Genomic DNA, 21,763 nt, shown 5'->3' with positions numbered 1-21,763 from the left:
GTGAGCCGCAACCTCAACCGCTTCTCCACCTTCGTCAAGTCCGGCGGGGAGGCCTTCGTGCTGGGCGAGGCGTCGGGCTTCGTGAAGGACGGGGACAAGCTGTGTGTGGTGCTGGGCCCCCGGGGCCCCGAGTGGCAGGAGAACCCCTACCCCTTCCAGTGCTCCATTGAGGACCCCACCAAGCAGACCAAGTTCAAGGGCATGAAGAGCTACATCGCCTACAAGCTGGTGCCCAGCCACACCGGGCAGCAGGTGCACCGCCGCTACAAGCACTTTGACTGGCTCTACGGGCGCCTGGCCGAGAAGTTCCCCGTCATTTCCGTGCCCCACTTGCCGGAGAAGCAGGCCACCGGCCGCTTCGAGGAGGACTTCATCTCCAAACGTCGCAAAGGCCTGGCCTGGTGGATGGACCACATGTGCAGCCACCCTGTGCTGGCTCAGTGCGATGCCTTCCAGCACTTCCTCACCTGTCCCAGCACGGATGAGAAGGCCTGGAAACAGGGCAAGCGCAAGGCTGAGAAGGATGAGATGGTGGGTGCCAACTTTTTCCTGACCATCAGTGTCCCCACTGGCCCTGGGGCCGGCCTGGACTTGCAGGAGGTGGAAAGCCAGGTGGACGGCTTCAAAGCCTTCACAAAGAAGATGGATGAGAGCGCCCTGCAGCTTAATCACACGGCCAATGAATTTGCCCGCAAACAAGTCACTGGTTTCAAGAAGGAATACCAGAAGGTGGGGCACTCCTTTAAGTGCCTCAGTCAGGCATTTGAGCTGGACCAGCAAGCCTTTTCGGCTGGCCTCAACCAAGCCATAGCCTTCACTGCAGAAGCCTACGACGCCATCGGGGACCTCTTTGCAGATCAGCCCCGGCAGGACCTAGATCCTGTGATGGATTTGTTAGCGCTGTATCAGGGGCATTTGGCCAACTTTCCAGACATCATCCACGTCCAGAAAGGTAACACCCTTACGTGTTTTCTGAAACGATGAAGTTTTATGTATCAGAGGTATGCACACAGATGTAGGGACCAGGGGCTAAATATGCCCTGTGTCTGGCTTGCTGGCCTTGGATTAAATCTTTCCGTGTTTTCTCAGGTAAACTGTTGCTAAAAATACAAAAAACACGTCAGTGACAATTTTCATTCTGTGCCAAAGGTCTAGACATAGTTGGGAATTTTACTGGTCAGAGGTTGCTGTGTTTGGCTGTGTTGCCAAAGTTCTAGACATAGTTGGGAATGTTACTGATCAGAGGTTTCTGCGTTTGTCTGTGTATCTCTGAAAGAAGCCACATCTGCCTATACTGCTGATACAGTAAAGATTAATGGTCTTGTTTACAAACCCTGGAGAACAAGTGGTATGAAAACATCTATTACTCTCTGATGTACGTTAGGTGTCTTAAATCTCTGATCTAGTAGATAATATGAAGTAATCTGAAGATGCCAGTACTCCTCCGATGGACCACCTTGTTTGAGGTGCGCATGGTGGTGTGTGCATTTTGCAGTGTCAGACAGTCAGATGAGATGTTTAAAGCTGCTGGGGTTTCTCAGTTCGGCCATGCATTAAACTCTCTTGGTACCTTTGTAAGAATAATGGTCTGCCATGGTGTTCTTAGTTGGAGTTGTTCATCCTTTGCCCTTACTATCATAAAAGATGTTGCTCACCTGTTATCCTTTCAGCATCTTTCTAGCTGAAACACACTTCTGAGGTTCAGATTGCTGTTTGTATGGCGCTTTGTGATCCATCAGAGAGAAACTCCAAAAATGAAAAAATCATCTGCTATATAACTAGTGACACTTGTTCAGATATATAGTGCTACAAACTTCTATTTATGTGTAGATGATTTCCCTGTTACCTGAGAAAATGCATAAGCTGTATTGAAAATTATTTTGGAGATTAATAAGTGGTGGTCTGCATCCCAAGAGGCAGAGCTTGAATTGTCAGTCACGGTGAATCAATCTCTTTTGCCCTTATGTGACATTTCCAGGGTTTTTGCATCTGGAACAGTACCTCGAGTCTGACAATAAAAGAGTTGGAAGAGTTTTTTCAACAGATCAAAAAGGCAGGCTTCTGGGAGGTATGCATTATTGCTGGGAAGATCTGAGGAAACAGAGTTGGTACCAAGTGTACAATTTGTTGTTATTGAAGAAAGTAAGCTTTTCATAAAAATTGCATGCATCAAAGTCAGATTTCCATTCTCCTTTCAAATCTTGAAAATTGTGAGTGGAAACAAACTATCTTAATAGTATTTTGAAGAGAAAAGTGAGGTGTGCAGTCTAACCTTTGAGGAGTTGTTCTGGTAGCTGCTGTGGCATTGTGTTCTGATAACAACTTCCAAGTATTTTAAATTTGGAGAGAAGGATGGCATTGGCAATGCCTCTTGTTTGGGAGTAGAGCATTTTAAAGTGAGTTGTCAACTAATAATAGGATTATCTGCAAGCTTCTGGAAAAAATAAAGGGAAAGATTTTTTTATTAGGTTGAAAAAGCCAGCAGACCATATATACTATTTAAATAATATATCCTCAAGCTTTAAGGCTGTATAGAGTTCTTCACTGCAGTGTTTTTGGAGATGAGACTTTGAAGAGAGGATTGGGAATAATAGATACGTGCTTGATTCAACCCTGTTTCTTTTATAGTTCTGTTTGAATTTGTGCTTACTGGTTAGGTTTACCTTGCTGAACTGGAGAAAGTTCACCTAAGTGAGCTTCCACTAGAGCAGTGCATGAGCAGGATGTATGTAGAGTTGATTTTGTGGCAGAGCACTGTCCTGGAGCTGGTTGGAGAAACATACAGCCAGTCTGCGTGCAGGTGCTAATGCTCCAGCACCTCTGGGCTAACGCTGCCTTCAACACAGTATTATCCCTGGTACATACTTGCCACCAGAAAATGGCATAGGCTTGAGAGGTTGGTTTCTTGAGTGTCCACGTTCATGATAGGAACAGGGTTAGAACTGGGTTATGTGTTTGTTGTTGTCGTTCCTGTTACAAAACTGGCAAAGTGGAGGAAAACTGAGAGGAAGATGTTTTTTACACCCAGTATATTACTGTTTTATTACTCTTAAGAGTTACTTGTAACAAGGTATAACTTTTCAATTCCAAATTGTAAACTTCAGATGAAAATATGAACTCTTTGGTGTTCTTACAACATAAGAGCTTTCTTTTAAATTTGCTATCTGGGATAGTTGCCAGTTTTGAGAATTATTATTGTCTGTATAGACTAAACAAATATCTGTTGGTGATAATAGATCATCTGAAAAATAGAGTTGACATGTCTTTCTTCCAGTGTTTTATTTTCTAGCATAAAACTTCTTCCTGCAGTAAAATGACCCCGAAGTGCCCTTAGAAGTGGTAGAAATAGCAGCCTGATTGATGCATTGCTTACATGGCCATGCCTTTAAAAAGATGAACTCTGAAGTTAGGAATACTTCTCCTTTGTTTTCTACATAGTGCAAATATATTGTCCACCTGGGATAAAAAACAAGACCTTTTCTAGACTCCATTTCTGTTTTCCCCTAGACCTGAGAAGGACCAAAAAATAAAGGCAGCTGTGCCCAAAACATGGCCATGTCTGTGGGTAGAATATTCAACTGCATTGTCCTGTTATGGGTTTGCTCTACTGCAGATAGTTGAACAGCTGCTGAATGTGATTTGGAAGTGTGTTTTGCGGTGTGGACTGGGAAGTCTGCACCTCTGGGGTTTTTTAATCATTTCTGCAACTTCTGCAAAAAGAAGGACAGAGAATCTGTAAGTCAGAGACAAAAATTTCCCTCCGTTTGGGCTTTGTCTTTTCTCCTAGAATTATGAACCAAAGCCATGTAAGCCCCACTGTTGCTTTGTGTGCATATCAGCCAGAAAATGTGTTAACCATTGTGCTATTAATTGCTCTGGGGTCCAGGTCTTTCTACCTCCTGTGCTGAGGACACCATACATGATCTGAAGTGTGCAGAAAGGGATTGTCATTTTGGTCACTTGTGTAAAACATGTGAACCAATGAACTGTGGGAATATTTTCAAACTGTTTATTATCTTATTAACATTGTCAGTATTTTATGAAATGGCAATGGCTTCAAAAGGAGATTTTAAAAGATTCCCTTTCCTCTGCCTCCTTCCTCTTGAGCACCGAGTGTTTAAGGAATTTTCTGTGAGGGAAGGAAGAGTTAAAATACTGGCCCAGAAGAGACAGAGGAAGGATTTGAATTTTTCTGTCCCACATGCCAGTTGAGGACCGACTTGTCAGTGCTTTGTGAGAGACCTTACCCGGTTTCGTGTGCGCTCCAGTCCAGGTCTGAAGATTCATTGGATTGAGCCCTACAGCAAAGAACGCTCTGAGTTGGAAAGTCCACTTTTCCATCTGGAAATGCTTGCTTTGAGTACCCCACTGAGGCTGGCATAGAGCATATCCGCCCCAAGGCATACAGTCCTTACAAACAACTTGTTGTTTTATAGGTTTTATTTGGAAGACTAAGCGATCAGGGGAAAACTGGCACCTGCAGGGGTAGATGATGGCAGAGTGGTGTCTCGAGCATCTAAGCACCCAAATACTTGTATGAATCTAGCCCTCAACCCCCCATAGGTAAATGCTTCTAAAGTGCTTGCATGAAAATATTCCTGTGCATACCTGTGTTTTTTGGAGTGGAAGACCCAAATATGTTAGACAGATATACTTGTACTCAGTTTTCTTTAGCCTCTGGCAAAACATTCGTAGAAGAAGAATGTTAAGTTTAGTAGGCTCAAAAACTAAGCTGCACTTTTGTCATTTTCTTTTGCAGAACTGGTGTATCTTTCAAGAAATACTAGATTCAGTTGCTTTAATTTTGAGAAGAAAAGCAGCATCCCATCTTCATTTGTAATGAATAATGCTGCCTTTTCTGTATTTTTAAGGTCTACTTGTGGAAATTCCCTAGGCATTCTTGGCAAAATAATTCCTAAATATTAATTGCTAAAACTTCACTCAGCTGATGAGATCTTCTGACTTTAATAGTCTTCAACATAAACACTCACTGCAGGCCCATGCAAGTTCAGGTTCAGAAAATTTATGTACATGTAAGAATTTGAGATAGTGTATGCTACTACTGTAGCTCATGCTTGTCTGGCTATCTTGCCTTCATGTTTGCTTAGTGAGAGTAGAGAAGTTGCAGGTTTTTGGGTTTCTTTCTTTCAAGTTTTGTTTGAGGAACTACTATAATTGGCCTCTTGTGATTCCTGAGAGTGGAAGAAATACTGAGTAACTTGCTGTTTCATCTCTGCTTTCCAGATTTCTTCTTTCTCTTAACATTACGATGTTAATGCTAGACAAACTTTTGGGTATGATTTTTGCAAAACAGATTTAAGAAAGTGGTGTAAATATTTTCTAAGATGTAGGCAGCAATTCTGTTTCCTCTGCATGGCAAGATTTAAGAGAATTATTTAAAAAAATATCTGAATGACCTTTTTGCTTCTTGATTACTGTTTGCAAAGAGTAAAATAAGGCAAATGGTCTTATTTACCTGAAGCAAACTTAATTCTAGACATTGGCTTTAAAGAATGTGCTGGGTGTGTTTTTAGAATATCAAAATTGCAGGCGAAAAAACATTCCAGCTGGAAATGCATCAAAATTTGAAGCATCAAAAAAACCCAAACAGCACTGAAACCTGGAACTCTCTGTAACATTTTTAGCAGTGTTTTTTTTTGCGGGGGGGAGGAGGGGTATGTGTGTTCACAAATAAATCAGACTGGTCAAAATTCACACCTAAAATTTTATATCACAATGTAAAAGCAGTGCTTTTCTCTCTTGCTTACTTTCTAACCTCTTAAATTTGTTGTGCAGACATGGTTTTTCCATCCCTGTTTTTCCTTTTATCCACTTTTTTTTTTCCGCCCTCTGTCCCTCAGATCCATACACTTTGCATGCAGTTCAACTCAGGTAGCTACTGGCTAAAGAGCTAGGCATGTAATCCTAGCCAGATGACCCTTACAACAGCAAAAAGAGATGGGTACCTACATTTGATCTGTTTAAGGACTTGGATGAGAAAGGATAGATTGCTCCAGGACGACTTGCATTTTTTGGCCCGTCAACCTCCCCATTGCTGTTACAGCGATGATGTAGCATTGTCTGCTTGCTGCTGAATCACCCGGTATTACCTGCCAGTATTTGAAGGTAACCTGAAGAAAGCTGAGACTTTTAGATGGCTAAAATGTGAAAGAATCTTCACATTTAGAACCTGTATAAAATTTTAGCTTCTTTGGTGTGTGTAAAATCAGAGGACAATAATAAGCAAGACTAAAATTGAGCAATAGCCTTACTTGAAGATTAAACAGAAAGAGGAAAAAAAAAGGACTTCTATGCCCTGTCTGCCTAAAAGATGCGTGGGTCTTTTTAAAGTATGGGGTTTTTTTTCTTTTCCATTCCCCCTGCAGTATCTTCTTACCTTAGCTTTATAAGGGAGCAAGATTCATGCAGTCATGATGTCTTTCTCTTTTCTGTTACCTTTTGAAACCTGCTAGCCTGATATCATAGGCATTTGATGACAGAGAGACATTTCCTAGCTGATAAAACCCCAGTGATTTTTTCAAAAACAGCTGGTAGCAGAGGAAGAATATAACTGTTCCTCATGTGGGAGACTGCACATGTTACTGCACACCAGAAAGTCTATCCAGACTGCGCGCTTAGTCCCAACAGGCTGGAGAGGTTTTGATTAGAGCTCACACTTGTAGTAGGTTTGACCGCAGGCAATGCATTGTCACCTCTCGTGCTCTTACAGGTACTTGCTCACCGCCGGCAGTAAGGCCCTGTCTACTGGGAAAACCTTGTGGGCAGCTAGAGAGTAGCAGGACAGTGTAGATATTGAAGAATTAAAAATTATTTTGTAGAAAGAGGAAGTAATTTTATTTCAAAGACTACGTAATACCTTTTCAGTTCAAAGCTTATGAAGAATCTAGATGGTGAGAAAAAGTTCATTGTCCTCCTCTGGCAGCTGAGAGAACTTCAGGTCTTGCTAAAAGGACTTCCATCCAAACAGGGAAGACAAGAATTGGTAGACTGAAAATGGAAAGTAGCTCCCAGAGCTCTTCCAAGTCTTTGTAAGCACATTATCAAAAACAAACAAGCTGGCTGATTTTTATTTTGCAAGTCACCTTTGAAACAAGCACATGTTTCAGCCTTTCCAGGGTGAAAGACTTTGTTTGAACAGTTAAAATGCCAAGTTAATCTGTGCAGACTGTATAAATTCATCCAGCTGGTACCTTGCTTATTTTAAATTGCCTGGTTCAAATAGCACAGAATTTGAAAATTCTAATTAAAAAAATGAAATCACATTTGGCTTAGCCCCCAAAACACGAGTCTTATCAGCAGACTAGAGCAAACAAACGGCAAACGCTTTCTACACAATCTTGTTTGTCTTTCATGAGGGCCATGAGGATTTAAAGGAAATTAAAAAAAAAAAAATAGTGAAAAGGGTGTTTTAAATTTTGGAGTGTACTCTTATGAAATCGGTGACATTTAAACAATCTGTTCAGTTCTTGTCAGTGACTTTGGGTTGTTCCTGTAGCAGAGCAGGAAGAAGTGTGATGGTTTCAGCCTTTGTTTTAGGTAGGTACACATCATGGGTGGACAATTTCTGTAATCATAATGAACTGAACTACCCTTTTATGCCTACATGCAGTTCTTTCATAACACTATGAAAAGTGGATTCATGCTATGACTGGGAGTTTACATTGTGTTTTTGTCCTGTGGTAAAAAGCAACTTGCTATTCTATTTTTTTCAGGCATGCCATTTTGAATCTTTATACGCATGAATAGCTATGCTGGCTAACTGGCAGTATACTGAAGAAAGAACCGTTTTACCAGATATCATGGTAATGACACTACATTTTCAAGTCGCTTGCAGTTTTATGTAAGCCCAAACTCAAAGCGGCAGACCCCTTCCTCCTAAAAAGGCAGACAATTATCTTCTGTCTTTATAAAGCTATAATATTCTTGCTATATTATAATATGTACTATATTAATATATTAATTAATTTAATAAAGTTATATATTTACAATATTAATTAATTTAATAAAGATAAATATTTACAATTTTAGATTAATTAACATAATATATGGTATATGGCATTTCATATATAATATAAATATAGCATTATATTATTATAATGTTCACATGTTCTGGTTTTGTATTACATACTATATTTTAACTGGTTACATTAATGAAATTAATGGCTACATTACCTTGCATATTTTTCCTGCAACAAGGAGTCTACTTCTTTTTGTCCTTACAGAGATACTGCAGCATTCAGGTTTCTAAGAGAGAGTATTTAAAGGGTACTAGGGAAAAAGTGGAGCAGTAACTGCATTTCATTTAGACCTTGACTCTTTTCATATGAATTTATGTTAAACTGTCTATGCATGTTGTATTTGCTCATCTTAGGACAGTAGTGGAGCTAAGCAGATGATGATGGACAAGCAAACACCATAAATTGTGCTCGCTCTTTGCTCTCTGCAAAGGCAGAAGGGAAGCAACATCCAAAAGCAGGTCTTTCATAGTGCCCCAATAAAGAAGGGATGTAAGAGTCAGTGGAACCTGCATTTATACTTACCTATCTCAATAATGGTATATGGATGTTGATATGCACTGTTACCTGTCTTCTCCTGTCCGCCCACATCCCATGAATCTTAAGAAAATTTTGAAGACGTTACCATTTAATGTAATGATGCTTACATCCATTTTGGCCGTGACTTATATTCATCTTCTGTAGATCCAGAGGAGACATCTCTGCTTATATGCTGTTAACCAGTTTTACTGAAACTTAATTTATATCACGCATGCACAGCATCATTTCTGATTTAGGGTGTTGTCTTGAAGTCAGCATTATGAACAGGGCATTTACAAAAGCTGTTAAGAGTCTGTAGCATCAATCTAGCAGAAAAGTGCCTGTTCTTAGCATCCTAATTGGGAGAACCTAGTGTTCAGAACCTATGACAACCGAACTGTAATAGACCAACTTAAATTCTGGAAAAACAGAGATTTATCTTAAAAACCTGTTTGATGCCCTGTTTAGATGTAAGCTAGCTAGTAAGCTAGTAAGAAGTACTTAAATTCACTGAAAGGTTTCATGTTGGTACTTCTGCAAATGGCGATCGCTTAAATTTCCAAGTGTGTCCACCCTGAAAAGCATGACTGGCTTTCTAACAGGTAAACGTACCGTGTTTCTAGTGACCAGCCTAGTTTAAGTTTCACTCCTTTCTGTCCCCCAAGTCTGCAGTGTCAGCTGAAGCCATACCAAAGAAAAACTCCTTAAATGGTACATGGGAGTGCCGAAAAGTACAGACTGTCTTAGAATTGAGCAAAACCAGCATTACCTAGTGTTTGCGTCTCAGGCTGTGGTGCAAAATGCTACGTTCGTGGTAATGGACAGCCATATACACAATTTAGCTGGCTTTTAAGATCAAATTATTCCTGACAGGCCTCCTTTCAGACATGACTATAGGTACCTGTAAAGTCAGAACTACTCATGAATACAGTTTAAACACGCTTTAGTGGCTGAAATAAGGTCATTTGTTTGCTTGAAACACTGTTTGTGTACAATACATCTAAAGATAAGTTAGTTTTAAAGTCACTGCATTCAAAATTGGAATGGAAAACTCCCACCCGATTTTGCACAGTTTTTGCATGGGGTTACCTAGCACTATGGGCTTTTTTTTTTTGTTAATGCGGTTATGTGGGGCAGTAGGTGCAATAAACTGATAATTCTGTAATGTTTCTTTCATTTCTTTTGATATCTTGCTCTCGCCTCCTATTATCAACTGTTTCAAGGGCAAACTGTGGCTTGTTGCTCACATAGCAGTGTGGTGTAGCATAGCCCAGCAAAACATTCGTACTGGAGGTGCTGCACACCAAAGCTTGTAGATTCCTCTGGAGGACTCTGGAACTGAAATGCACATTGCGAATGTGATAATTTCAATATTTTTCAGTAGCAGGAGCATTTTGGAGCCTCTGAATATGCACAGGTATGATTACAGCCCTTGTAGACCTGGATAAATAAATTGGCTGTGTATTCTCTTCCTATGTGAGTGTACACCAACTGGCAGATGTATGCACAATGAGTCTAATCAGGTCTTAAATATCGCATTATTTAAAATTAAAAAAAGATTATTTAGGCACGCATAGTATCCGTTAACCCTGGTAGTTCTTTAAAATTGAGTGACATTTGACGCTGTGCATTCTAACACCATCATTAATCGGTTATATATTAATTAAATCAATGTATATGTTAAAACCACCAGATGAGATTAGAGTTAATCAAGTTTCTGAAATCTCTAGCAAAGACTGTTTTATTTGTGCGTGACCTCTGAATTATGTAGATTAGAAGGTGATTTCATTTTGAACCAAAGAATGCATCTCTGGGTCATAGCTTTTGATGAGCTTTGCAACAGGGTAACTGGAAGAACAAATAATTCTGTCTGATGTTAATAATCCTGCAGTCAGTCAATGTTAACCTCGATGTTAGCAGAGTACTGTGATTTATGGCCCTAGATTTATAGGATAGTATTATTTTATTCTGTGGGGTTTTTTGAGCAATGGGCAACGAAATAATAAAAAATAAACCTCACTTTTTTAAACTATTTTTAGGCTGCAGATTCTAAAAGCATTATAGCCATTTTCACGTATCTATACAAAAAACCCTTGTAATACTAAAGTAATTGCAATTTGATATATTTCATTTTTATATTTCTAACTTTCATGATGAAAAATAGAATGTTGTTAAAGTAGTTTTGCACCCTTAATGAGAAGAATAAAATCTTTGCATTAGAAAGACTGGTTTTGAAAACTGAGTTGGCACTTTCAGAAAGAACAAGTGACTTCATAATTTTGCCTTTGATGTTGGAGGTCACTTGCTTTTTTCTGTTTAAAATTGTAAAACGAGATTTTAAAGTAGCAAGTCATTCCTATATTAATTACTGTAATGGTACTTTTTCCCTGTGACATTTCTTTTATACAGTTCAGTCCCTACTGGAGAAGTCTTCTGGTTTTAATTTCAGGCAAATTCCCATTATGCTGTGTTCCATTCTAAATCTTGGCCAGAATATGTAAAGAATTTGCAGAATCTTAATGTAGGCTTCTTTTGTTACTCTGTGCTCAGAGTGTTCTTAAGCAAATAATTGGTCAATGTAGTAAAATCTCTATTCTGCTACACACAATTTCGTTGTTTCACTTTGAATTGAGAGAGGGAAGTTGGGGGCTTTTTTCGGAGTAGGATTTCATGCTATGTGTAATCTCCTGTGGTGCTTCTGCAACTTTCCTCGTGTTGGAGCTAATGATTGTGTAGCCCTGGGCTGAGCTGGATCACATAGCTAAGCCATTGATAGGACTAAGCCACCGTCTCCCTCCCCTAAGCCACCGTCTCCCTCCCCTTCAGGCCAAGTGCAGTTTTTTATTGGCCTAGTCATTTGAGTCATCCCATAACAACATCTTTGCTAGATCTGGTGTAAGTCGGACAGCCATGTAGACAGGCTTGTTCTGGCAGTAGTCTGCTGGATTAGAGATAATGTTCTTTCCTCCACAGTTGTTTCTTTCAGAAGGAAGGTAAATCAAAACTGTGCTACATGCACATGGGCTACCCAGGGTTTGCCTTTCAAATCTTTAAGCAAAAAGCTGTGTTTAAGTAACCTCACCGTTAGGTAAGGAAAAAGAAAACTTATTTCTAGTTACATTTTCTGCTTTTGCATCCTTTGATGAAAGCAACACCATGAATATATTGTTTTCTCCCTTCCTTTTAGAGATGGTGTCTCATATTAGAACAGTGTCTTGTAATAAAAGTAAAGCAACGGGGGTTGTTAGACGAGTTCAAAGCTTTCCCTTCAATAGCACGCTTTGAAGGACACACCATGCCTACCGTTAGACCATTTAGTATGATGGGCAGCTGAATGGCTTGGAAATGTAAGTTGTTTTACTTTCTAGTAAGTAAGGTACCAAATTTTTTGTAGCTTGCTGATAGTAGAAATATGAAAAATTCTTTATTGCACAGGTCATTTTATTTTCACAAGATTTCTGAGGTACAACTGCTGAGAGATTTTCTTTGTCAAACTTGTGAGTTTCTTTAAAGATCACAGTGTTTTCTGACCCCAGTTGTCCTGCCCCATGAGGGAGCCATCTCTCAGAGGAGCCTTCGGACTTCAACACAAGGTCTTGCTGTCACACCAAAGCCTGTTGGCCAGGGGACTTCTCGAAGGCGATGGTCAAGAATATGGTGCTCTGGTTTTGCCACAGTTACCACTGATGTCAAAGCCAGAATGATCACCCTGCTCGGGTTTTTTTCCATTCTGCCATTTTTATGGCTGTTGTCCTTTTCAGTATCTTTTACGAATAGGATCTACAAATAGAGTAAGTCCAGGTTTGTGGTTGGAGGAGTTGGTGGCCAGGTGCCCTGTTTCTGTCCCTCAGAACGGTTACTGCTTCTCACCTGCAGCACAACCAGCGGCCCCAGTGGTGTGCTGGCCCATGCTCGCCTCCCTCCTGGCGGTGATGGAACCAGCAGGGAAAGGCAAAGAGTCATCATGTGAGGAGCAGCACATACTGTTGAGCTGGCACCCAACTCACTGCTTCACTCTCCCTCCCTCCCTCAGCTCCATTAAAAATGTATTTCAGAAAATAACGTTTTTTGTAAGATATCAAGGGGAACCACAGGACTAACTTTTTTGTCTCCCATGTCTTCTTTCAGTCCTTTTGCAGTTGTTTTGCAGTATTCTTTAACTCAACGTATGAAGTAGAGTAAGAAGAACATGGGTATTTGCTGAAAGAAAGTGTACTAATCATAACTGATGTGCATGTAAACTGTTATCTCACTACTAGTAAAAGAAATCTATTTGCTCTGTTTTAGCATAATTCATCACTGAAGTGAAAGAAATAACTGCAGTGATAAAGACATTACAATTACAGGGTCTAAAAAATTAACTGGTTGGCTCCTACAAGCTGGGTGAGTGTTTAAGTTCAGTATTTGGAGTGAGATACTGAAGGAGTGAGATACTGAAGGTATGGGTGACTTAATGGATGACACACGTTCCTGAGAGTGACTGTGAATTGCAGACCTCCGTGTCGTCAGCAGATACTTACCACTGCTTCAAGTGCTGTATTCTAGGAGTGTTGAGCCGATGCTTATTTGTGTTTCATCCCATGTGCAGTATTACTTCCTATATGCAGTATTACTGTATGCAGTTAAATCATTGCTGCTACAGCAATGATTTTTCAGAAATAGCAATACCATTATGAACAGTGTCAGTAATTACTGCTTGTGTTTTTTAAGAATTGAGCAAGCCTATCTGTGAAACAGATGTCCACTGTAGTAAGCACTGTGCAAATACAGAGCAAAAAGGGCTCCTGCCCCAAAGAATTCCCTTTCTCTAGGCTTGTCTTTATTTGGATTAGTAGCTTCAGACACAGCTGACATTTCATTCCTGACTACTGTATGCAGCACTTGAAAGCTGATGTTCGGGTACTTTAGGGAGAGGTGGAGATGGGGCAGTGGGAAGATGGTACACCCTTAGTAGTTGCTGCTCTTCTTTGGCTTCTGATTGCCTGTGCTGGCAGGCGCAGGGCAGACCTGGCTTCAAGTGGGACAAAGGAGTTGAGTGAAGAGCAGTCTTGATTGCAGTCTTCATGAGCTGAGCCCCAAAACTTTTGCCTTCTGGTCATGTTGCAGGCTGCAACTTGGACTTGTGTCATGCACACTAAGTGTGAAGAACTGATCATACCATGCAATTGGAGAGCTTGGAGACACATATGCATCAGCATGGGTTTACATGTATATGCATACTTAGAGTGTGGAGGGAGTGTGAGTACAATTTCAAGTATGGATTCAAACCCACCCTTAGTTGACTCTTCACACAATCTCAAAGCATTTATTAGTGTAATAAAACTGCAGGTGATGTGAAAATATATTGTTTCACTCAAACCTGAGTGCTCTCAGGTTCAGGAATTCTTTTTTTTTATTTAATTTTCCTGAATGTATTTGACTCTTCCTGCCTCACTGCAACCTCATGTTTGCATGGGCAGCTTACTGACTCAGTACACTTCCTTTTTTGCTGATAACTCCTCAGCACCCATTTAAGTTGCTGTTTGTATTGTGTGTTTTACAGCTTGGACGTATTTCTTTCTAGCAGGAATTTTACGTTGTCCCTGTCTTCCTGGCTGCTAGCACATTACTATAAATGTTCCTTGTTAACTGTATTTATATCATCTTGTGTTGTCTAATCTCATACTTCAAAACAAGTACTGAAACCTGCGAGTTTCTCTTAAGCCCTTAGCAGCATTCAGTGAGCACCACTGTCTGTTTAACATCAGGCTTTGGGCAATGAAAAAGAACATTCACATCTGCTTCTCCCCACCTTTAAAAACAGAAATAGATGTATAACAGCTTTTCGCAGCATCTTTGATCCAGGCCGTCTTTGCTGTTTGAAAGGTAGTCCTGATCACTGCAACATGGTCTCCTGACTGAAGGTCTTTTCATTGGACCAGAAGCTTTAAATGCATGGGCAAGACTTTACAGAATCTGTAGAGCTGGAGCTGAAAATACTCAAGATTTTATTTTTATGTATTCCATCCCTCTGGGAACAGTGCATTGGCAGATATTTATCCCAGACGTATTCAGCAGGAGGTTTCCTTCAGCTAACATGCATTAGGAGATTGCTGTTCTGTTTCTCTGAAACAGGCTGCTGTTTCTTTTCCCTAAAATGCATGTTAGCCTTTCCTAGGGCTGCCATAATTCTGCTTTTGTTTTTTAAAAACATCTTGCTTTTTTGGATTGTCCAAACCAATGCTAGATGTTCACACCATTAAATTAAAAAAAACAAGAGATGTTTCTGCAGGTGTACTTATGCCAGAGGGGACTTGCTCAGCCTCAGCAGCCTGCGAGGGCGGCAGCAGGAGCTGGGAGGTGCTGGATTAGATGCTGAGGGCAATGGATAGATTAGTGAGGATGGAGGTGGAGGTGTTCCTGGTGTACAGCCTGGGGTGGGACTGGTTAGGAGTTGTGAGGAGGCATTAGAGGTTACCATGGGACCTGTCCCCTACTTGGGCATCTCTGAGCAAGACCCTTGTTTTCAAGCAGGGATGCACACAAGGGGCTGCTCTCTGCTCCCCAATTCCCTCACCCTGTCCTCCTCCCCTCTTTCACCATTAGAAACCTGCATGGATCATTGCACCCTCGACATCAATGAATCTCTGCTCCGTCTCAGAGTTTTGCTCATGTAGATTCAAATACAAGGGCTGTAGGCTACGGAGAGGTGTTTGGAGAAAACTTGGGATGAAATGTGTTATGTTATTGTTAGTAAAGCTGCTTGCAAAGCCATGCAAACTAACAACACTTTTTTCTAAGATTTACTAAACTAAGTCTTGCAAACTTTAGTAGATGCTGAACAAATCAAAAATTACGTTTTAGAACAAATGATCGTTTGCTTCTTAAAATAAAGTACATGGGCTTTATTTCTGTGTGTTTGGGGAAGGTTCTTTGTCCTAATAAGCTAAAATTTTCCCTCTATTAAGTTATTTTAAGATTGTTTCACTAACAATTAAACACTTCATTTAGAGGCACTTCAAAAGAACAAGCAAGTTTGTACTTAAGCATATGTATAAGTTCTTGTCACACATTGCTGACCTCTGGTTGTGGTCTGCCTAGGTTTTAAAGGAAGTTCCACTGTAGGACCAGTATGAATCCATATGCATTAGGAGAGCAGTATTAATGGTTGCAAGTTTTCCCCTCTGATTCCTTTCCCTAATTATAAATCTTTATTTCTTTTTTTAATGGCAAAAAATGTATAATGCATAATATGTCTAGTCTGGAGAGGTTTAGTGTTTGGTGATGTACGGTTTTTATTGATGTAAAATAATTTGAAGATTATGCATGATCCAGAACTTAGTTATGCTTTCAGTTGCTGATGCTGTAAATTTCAGTATTTTTCTTCCAGTTTGGTCATTCTAGAAATAACATCTAAAGCTGTTTCCCACATCACAACTGAAGAGTTGTCATGTTTATTTAACCAGCTCCATCTGGCTTCCAGTAAGTCCCAAATTTCAGTTTTTCACAGCCGTGCATGGATTTCTGCCATGCCCACAGAACACAGAGAAAATTTCTGCTAGGCCTGGTTTTGTTTGTTGAAAGAAGAGTCCTTTTCGCAGAAGAGGGGATTAAATATTTTTCAGATCATGCCCTACCTCACAGATTCCTCACTCCTTAGAGGAGAAAATACAGATCTTCTGGCACAGTCCCACTGCTGGCACCACTGCATGTGGAAAAGGTTTTTCGGTGGTGTTTATTTGGGCCAGGCTGGAGATGATGAGGTCAATCAGCTGAAGCAGCCAGTGCCAAGCTTTCAGCCACCACACCGGCATGCTGTGGGGGCCAGGAAGGTGTGAAGCCCTGCCACCACCTCGCAGCCCCCGGGAGAGCTGGTGCCCTTGGCCTTTGGACAGCTCTTTGGCACACGAGGTTCAGAGCGTCGCCTCTGCCACTCGAATACCAGCGTCCTCAGCCATGCAGCCTGTGGTCTATGCTTACCTTGTTAACCTCTCTGCTACAGTTTAAAAAAGAAAAGTAAAATCTTTCATATGGTCTTTCTGCAGGTACATCACACCGGAAGGGAATTACTGATGCTCGCGACTGAGAGCTCACAGCAGGGCTGCAGACAGGAGATGCCACGTACAGCACAGCCTAAATGCAGATTACGCAGAAAAATATGATTTTAAGAGTAGAGAAGTACTGATAACAGAGGAAGTATTTTCTGAGTGTTTGCAATTAAAAGCATCCCCCGCAACAGTTAACGAGTTGTTATTAGAAGTTGAATGGAGAAAAGTCATGCATGCTTCTCTGATTTTAGGAATTCAGATTTTATTTACAATGCAAGACACAACCCCCATTTCATTTCAAAAATGCAACAAACTCTCTTTCCCCAAGTCTGCCAAATCATCTGATATTTTAACTTGCTTCTAGTAAGAGCTTACCTTGATCCTGCATTCTACCTGACTGCCTGGGAGAGTTGGAGATGGGCAGGGGATGAGCCGCAGCAGGCAGGGGAACATGAGAAGCGCTTGAACGAAATGCAGTGAGCAGCGGCCATGCTCCCCAGTTGCTTCCCAACCCGCTGTGTGTGCAGCAGACCCAGACGCGTCTGTGCAGAAGGTCATGCTCCAGACCTGAATTGCAGAGATGTCTCAGGGCGCTGGGGGGAGGCACGTTCGAAATGGCTTGTTAAACAGGCACAGGAAGGAAAGGACAGAAGATAGTATTACTGCTGATGAACTGCTTTTTTACTGTTTAATGGTGTTTACTACGTGTGTGGATTCAGGCTTACAAGAAGACAAACCTGCTCCCCCAGCAGATAGAGTGGAGGTTGTCCCCCTGGAATATATAGGCAGAGACGTTTCTCTGTTAGCTTGCTGGCTAGTGTCACTGTAGGGAGTACAGAAAAATATTTCTTCAAAGCAATGTAAAGGGAGTCCTGTCAGCGAACTGTAGTCACGTGTATGGTAAGAAGTGTAATCTGAGAGGAAAGAGAGTTAAGACATTACGAATAGTTGAAGGAACAAGTAACTTAAGCGTGATCATAAAGAATGTGAAAAATGTCCTATCTCTAACATCTTGTGAGAAGATAAAATCTGTATTGGTCTGATTGGTTTTAGTTATATGAATAAAATATGTACGTAATATTTAAGGCAAAAAAGTTGCTCTATGGGAAATTGAGTCCAAGAAAATGAATGTCTTAAGACATATCTTGGTACTCTGTCATTATATGAGTCTGCTTTGGGTAGGTCTGTTTTGGGTAGGTCTGTTTTGGGTGATGTTTCATTTTTGTAGGATGTGTGTGCTTTAATTAGCTATTTGGAGAAGGAGGACTGTAAATTCTTTTGCTCTGTTTTTCTTCTAGCTCTTACAAGACTGCATTAGGTCTACGTGGATGTCTGCAACTTTGAAATAAACTTTTAGATTGTTTAGTACTCGGTAATTAATTTTGGGGTATCTGTAGTGTAAAAGCAGAATGGTGTATTGGCAAGATTTTGTGCATTCAGATTTCCTTTTCACACTTCACAAAGATTGGGAAAAGTGATGTTTCACAAAGTCCAATTTCTTAATGAGGTTATTTTTCTGGTGTTTATGTAGGCTTAAATTGATCTGACTAGTTTTCTAGTGCTTTCATTTTTTCCCACTACTGGTATACTTACCCATTATTCCTGAAGGAGACCGTCTGATTTTTAAGATTGTGAAATAGGCATGTTTTACTAACTTTTGCAAGCTAGACCCTTAAAGTGTTGTGGTTTTTTTAAACAAGTCTCACTGTTCTGTGATTTTTTTTTATATGAAAGCTTTTATTTTATTCCTTTTCATTCATATATATATATGCGCATGCATATAAATACATTTAGAATGAGCCTTGTAGAAATCCTTGTTGTTATTACATCACTTGTTAAAGTACAGTAGTTGAGTCTACATTGTCCTCACAGTTCAACTATTTTGTTTTGTTCTTTACACAGGAGCCCTTACCAAAGTAAAGGAGAGTAAGCGGCATGTGGAAGAGGGGAAGATGGAGCTCCAAAAGGCTGAGGGCATTCAAGAACGCTGTAACATTATTTCTTTTGCAACACTAGCAGAAATTAATCATTTCCACAAAATTCGTGTGAGGGACTTTAAATCACAGATGCAGCATTTCTTGCAACAGCAAATACTCTTTTTTCAAAAAGTGACACAAAAGCTAGAAGAAGCTCTTCACAAGTATGACAGTGTTTAATCCCTGAACTTTGAGTTGTGGACTTCCCTCAGCATGAACGTGACCCGGGCAGCGGAGCAAACGCTGCTGCTGCTGCTGAAGAACTGTTGCCAGCGGTAGATGGTGGTACAAGGATGGTTTTGTGTTCACCTGGAACCCCGGTTTAATCTCCGATTATGTAGAAAGGAAACAGTTATAGGGCTATGTAGTAGAAACAGTACCACGCATTGTAACTAAGTTATACTGTGTATGCCTACACTACCATTGTAACTTTTTTGAAATAATGAGTATACTATTTGCCTTATTGCTTTTTGAAATACAGTATTTTAGTGCATACTTTGTAGACCTCAAAACCCTTTGGGTCTTTAAGGAAGTTGGCTAGATAAAAGCCTGCTTCAGATGCCTTTTGACTTTCCTAGATTTGGATTTCCTAAATTCAAACAATTCTCTGTTTACAGACTCCTACTAGAGCAGCTATGTGATTCTGTGCCTTTAGACTCTTTTTCCTTTTCTAGTAAGTCACATTTTTATGATTGAATGAATGAAGGGTTGATGCCTATGACAGGAACTGATTATGAAACCTCACACTGACTGGAAAAAAATCAGCTGCCATCCAGTTTGCACAGCAAGTACTGTCTTACAACAAAAGTTGGCTCAAAAAGGAGAACTTACATCTATTCACGCTTTCCCTGAAAATAGAGACTACTTGTTACATGTACTAAGATGTTAAGCACATATACAAAAATACACCACTTAATTCCCTTTCTGAAATGAATAATACAGTGAGGGGTTTTTTTTTCAGTATACAGCATTACTGTGAGTGGAAAGTTGAAGAGCTGGCCTAATAAAAATGATGTATATCAAGGGGATATGAATGCAAGCTACGTGGCTGGAACATTTTTTTAAGTTTGAAATGATCTGCTCATTGTTCAGTTGCTGATTCAGTTTAACTTCAGACTTGCATCTACATTGGCAGTTGTCTGAGTTGAAATTCCACTGTGATTCATTAGTTTACTAAGTTACAAGTTTTCAGGGATGTTCAGTAATATAAATGGCCTGAAATAACTCTTGGCTGAACTGACTTGGAAAACAGGTGGCATTTTTATGTTTGTAACACTCAAGAATTAACAGTTGTCTTAATTTTTTTATAAATATTTTTGACAAGCAGTGTGCATTTATATATATGTAAACACTATCTTTTAAAGAGTTTTCTGGCTTATTTCCCTTGAATTGAGTCTGAAGTCTGTGTTTCTTACCCATTGGTTTCCTTCTTATAGGTCAGTATGAAAGAGGTTTTTTATTTATCCTATCTTTTTTCTCCTAAACAAAAATAACAAAACCTTCCAAGAAAGCAAAATGTTTACTTTTTTGTTTTTAATTAAATTAATCAAAGATAGCCTAAACAAATGAAAGCCTGGAAAAGGAAGTTAAGCAACAGTTACATTTAAGTACAAATCATTCCTCACCTATGCAGCAGAAATGTGCGGTTCTTTTGCTTGATCATGTGAGTTTCTGTAGCTTAACCCCACACCTCTGTTTTAGAGGAATAAATGTAAGAATGTAGTTTTGGTTTTAAGATTCATCCCCAAATGCTTGGAGACTGCTATTTTGCGCAAGTTGTGTTTGGCAGTGCTTCTAGTACGTACCCAAAGAAGTAAAATATGGAATAATGGCAAGAAAAAAAACAGTATTTGTAAAAGAAAGGACAATCAGTGAGGAAAGACTCCATTTCCAGGCTATTAAGAGTGCTGCAAACAACAAGGTTGAGCATATAATAAGGACCATAGTCATAGGGCTGGCTTGCTCTTTATCTTCCTCGTGGTGTCTCATTCTACATTCAAAACCACCACTTCCCCTAACAGCAATTCCCAGCAATACTCCAGCTTCCCATATGTCATTTAGTTATGTGAGATAGTGATGAGCTAGGTTTGAGCTGAGTTCCATGGCTTATGTTTGCTTAAGCCAGATACTGTTCTATTAAATGTCTTTGCAGTAATTAGATCAGACTACAATCAAATTAATGCTACATGGAGGTATTAAGACCTGTTCAGAAATTTATTTTCGTCCAGTTGAAGTATTCTAAGAGGTTAGTATTAATGACATGTACATGTCCAGGAGGAAATTAAGCTGTGATATGTATACATACAACATTATCAGACAGGTACAGTTTTCCCAAATAAACTGTCATGGCCTTCACCTTACTTTCTCATTTGTGAATTTTTGGGGCGGGGGGAAAGTGGGGATGCTAACTGGTTAAACTTGAGGTACCAAAAAAGCTTGACTGGAATTCTGGATCTGAATTGTTGCAGAGTTTGGAAAGGTTAAAATCTGCATCCGTATTAGCATCTTCCTTTTTTCCTCACTCATTATAGAGTTGGAGTAAAACTGATGTAGGGAGCCTGAACTCCATTAATGCTTGCTGCACTACGTGAGAACTACAGTTTTAATTTTATTTGAAACAAGTATGACATTGACCACTCATGACTGACGGACTACTGGACGGTTTGGTCTGAGATCCCAATGTACTCTACAGTAAAGTGAATGTATGTTGTGTGGGACTTTGGAAGCATTAAAGGAAAGCTAATGGAATCCTTTTGAATAAATGAATGTGGAGGAAAGCAAATTAGCTCTATAGCATAATGTTAAATGCCTTTGTTTTATTCCATTCCTGTAATTTGTTTCTGATGCATCACAATTTTTGCATTGACAAGTAGTAAGTATCTGGTATACTTGTTGGGGGTTAGAGAGGTTGAACTGAAAGCTGCAAGAAGATCCACTGAGGTATTGGTTTCTATTAAAGTGCTGAATCCAATGAAAGCTGTGAAATGAACCCATCAGGGGAATGTATCTACTTAGAATCACCAGCAAGTGGAGTATGAGTAATCATAGAATCATAGAATGGTTTGGGTTGGAAGGGACCATTAAGGTCACCTAGTCCAACCCCCCTGCCATGGGCAGGGACATCTTCAACTAGATCAGGTTGCTCAGAGCGCCGTCCAATCTGACCTTGAACACTTCCAGGGATGGGGCATCCACCACCTCTCTG

At 40.1% G+C, this 21,763-nt stretch overlaps 1 protein-coding gene across 1 annotated transcript in view; it reads left to right on the top strand.

Moving 5' to 3' along the window:
• The window catches only part of SNX18 (sorting nexin 18), a 24,901-nt gene extending 3,985 nt beyond the window's left edge, over positions 1–20,916 (top strand). Inside the window, exons 3-4 of the mRNA XM_009272561.2 lie at positions 6–952; positions 18,485–20,916. Of these exons, the coding sequence (XP_009270836.1) occupies positions 6–952; positions 18,485–18,738 (1,201 nt within the window). The 3' untranslated portion in view covers positions 18,739–20,916. The remainder of the gene's footprint in view (positions 1–5; positions 953–18,484) is intronic.
• The last annotated feature ends 847 nt before the right edge of the window (positions 20,917–21,763 follow it).

Source organism: Aptenodytes forsteri, unplaced genomic scaffold (genome assembly GCF_000699145.1).
Source record: "Aptenodytes forsteri isolate BGI_AS27 unplaced genomic scaffold, ASM69914v1 Scaffold92, whole genome shotgun sequence".
Lineage (NCBI taxonomy): Eukaryota > Metazoa > Chordata > Aves > Sphenisciformes > Spheniscidae > Aptenodytes > Aptenodytes forsteri.
The sequence above is the reverse complement of the archived record's forward strand: the minus strand, read 5'-3'. Positions and strand labels throughout refer to the sequence as shown.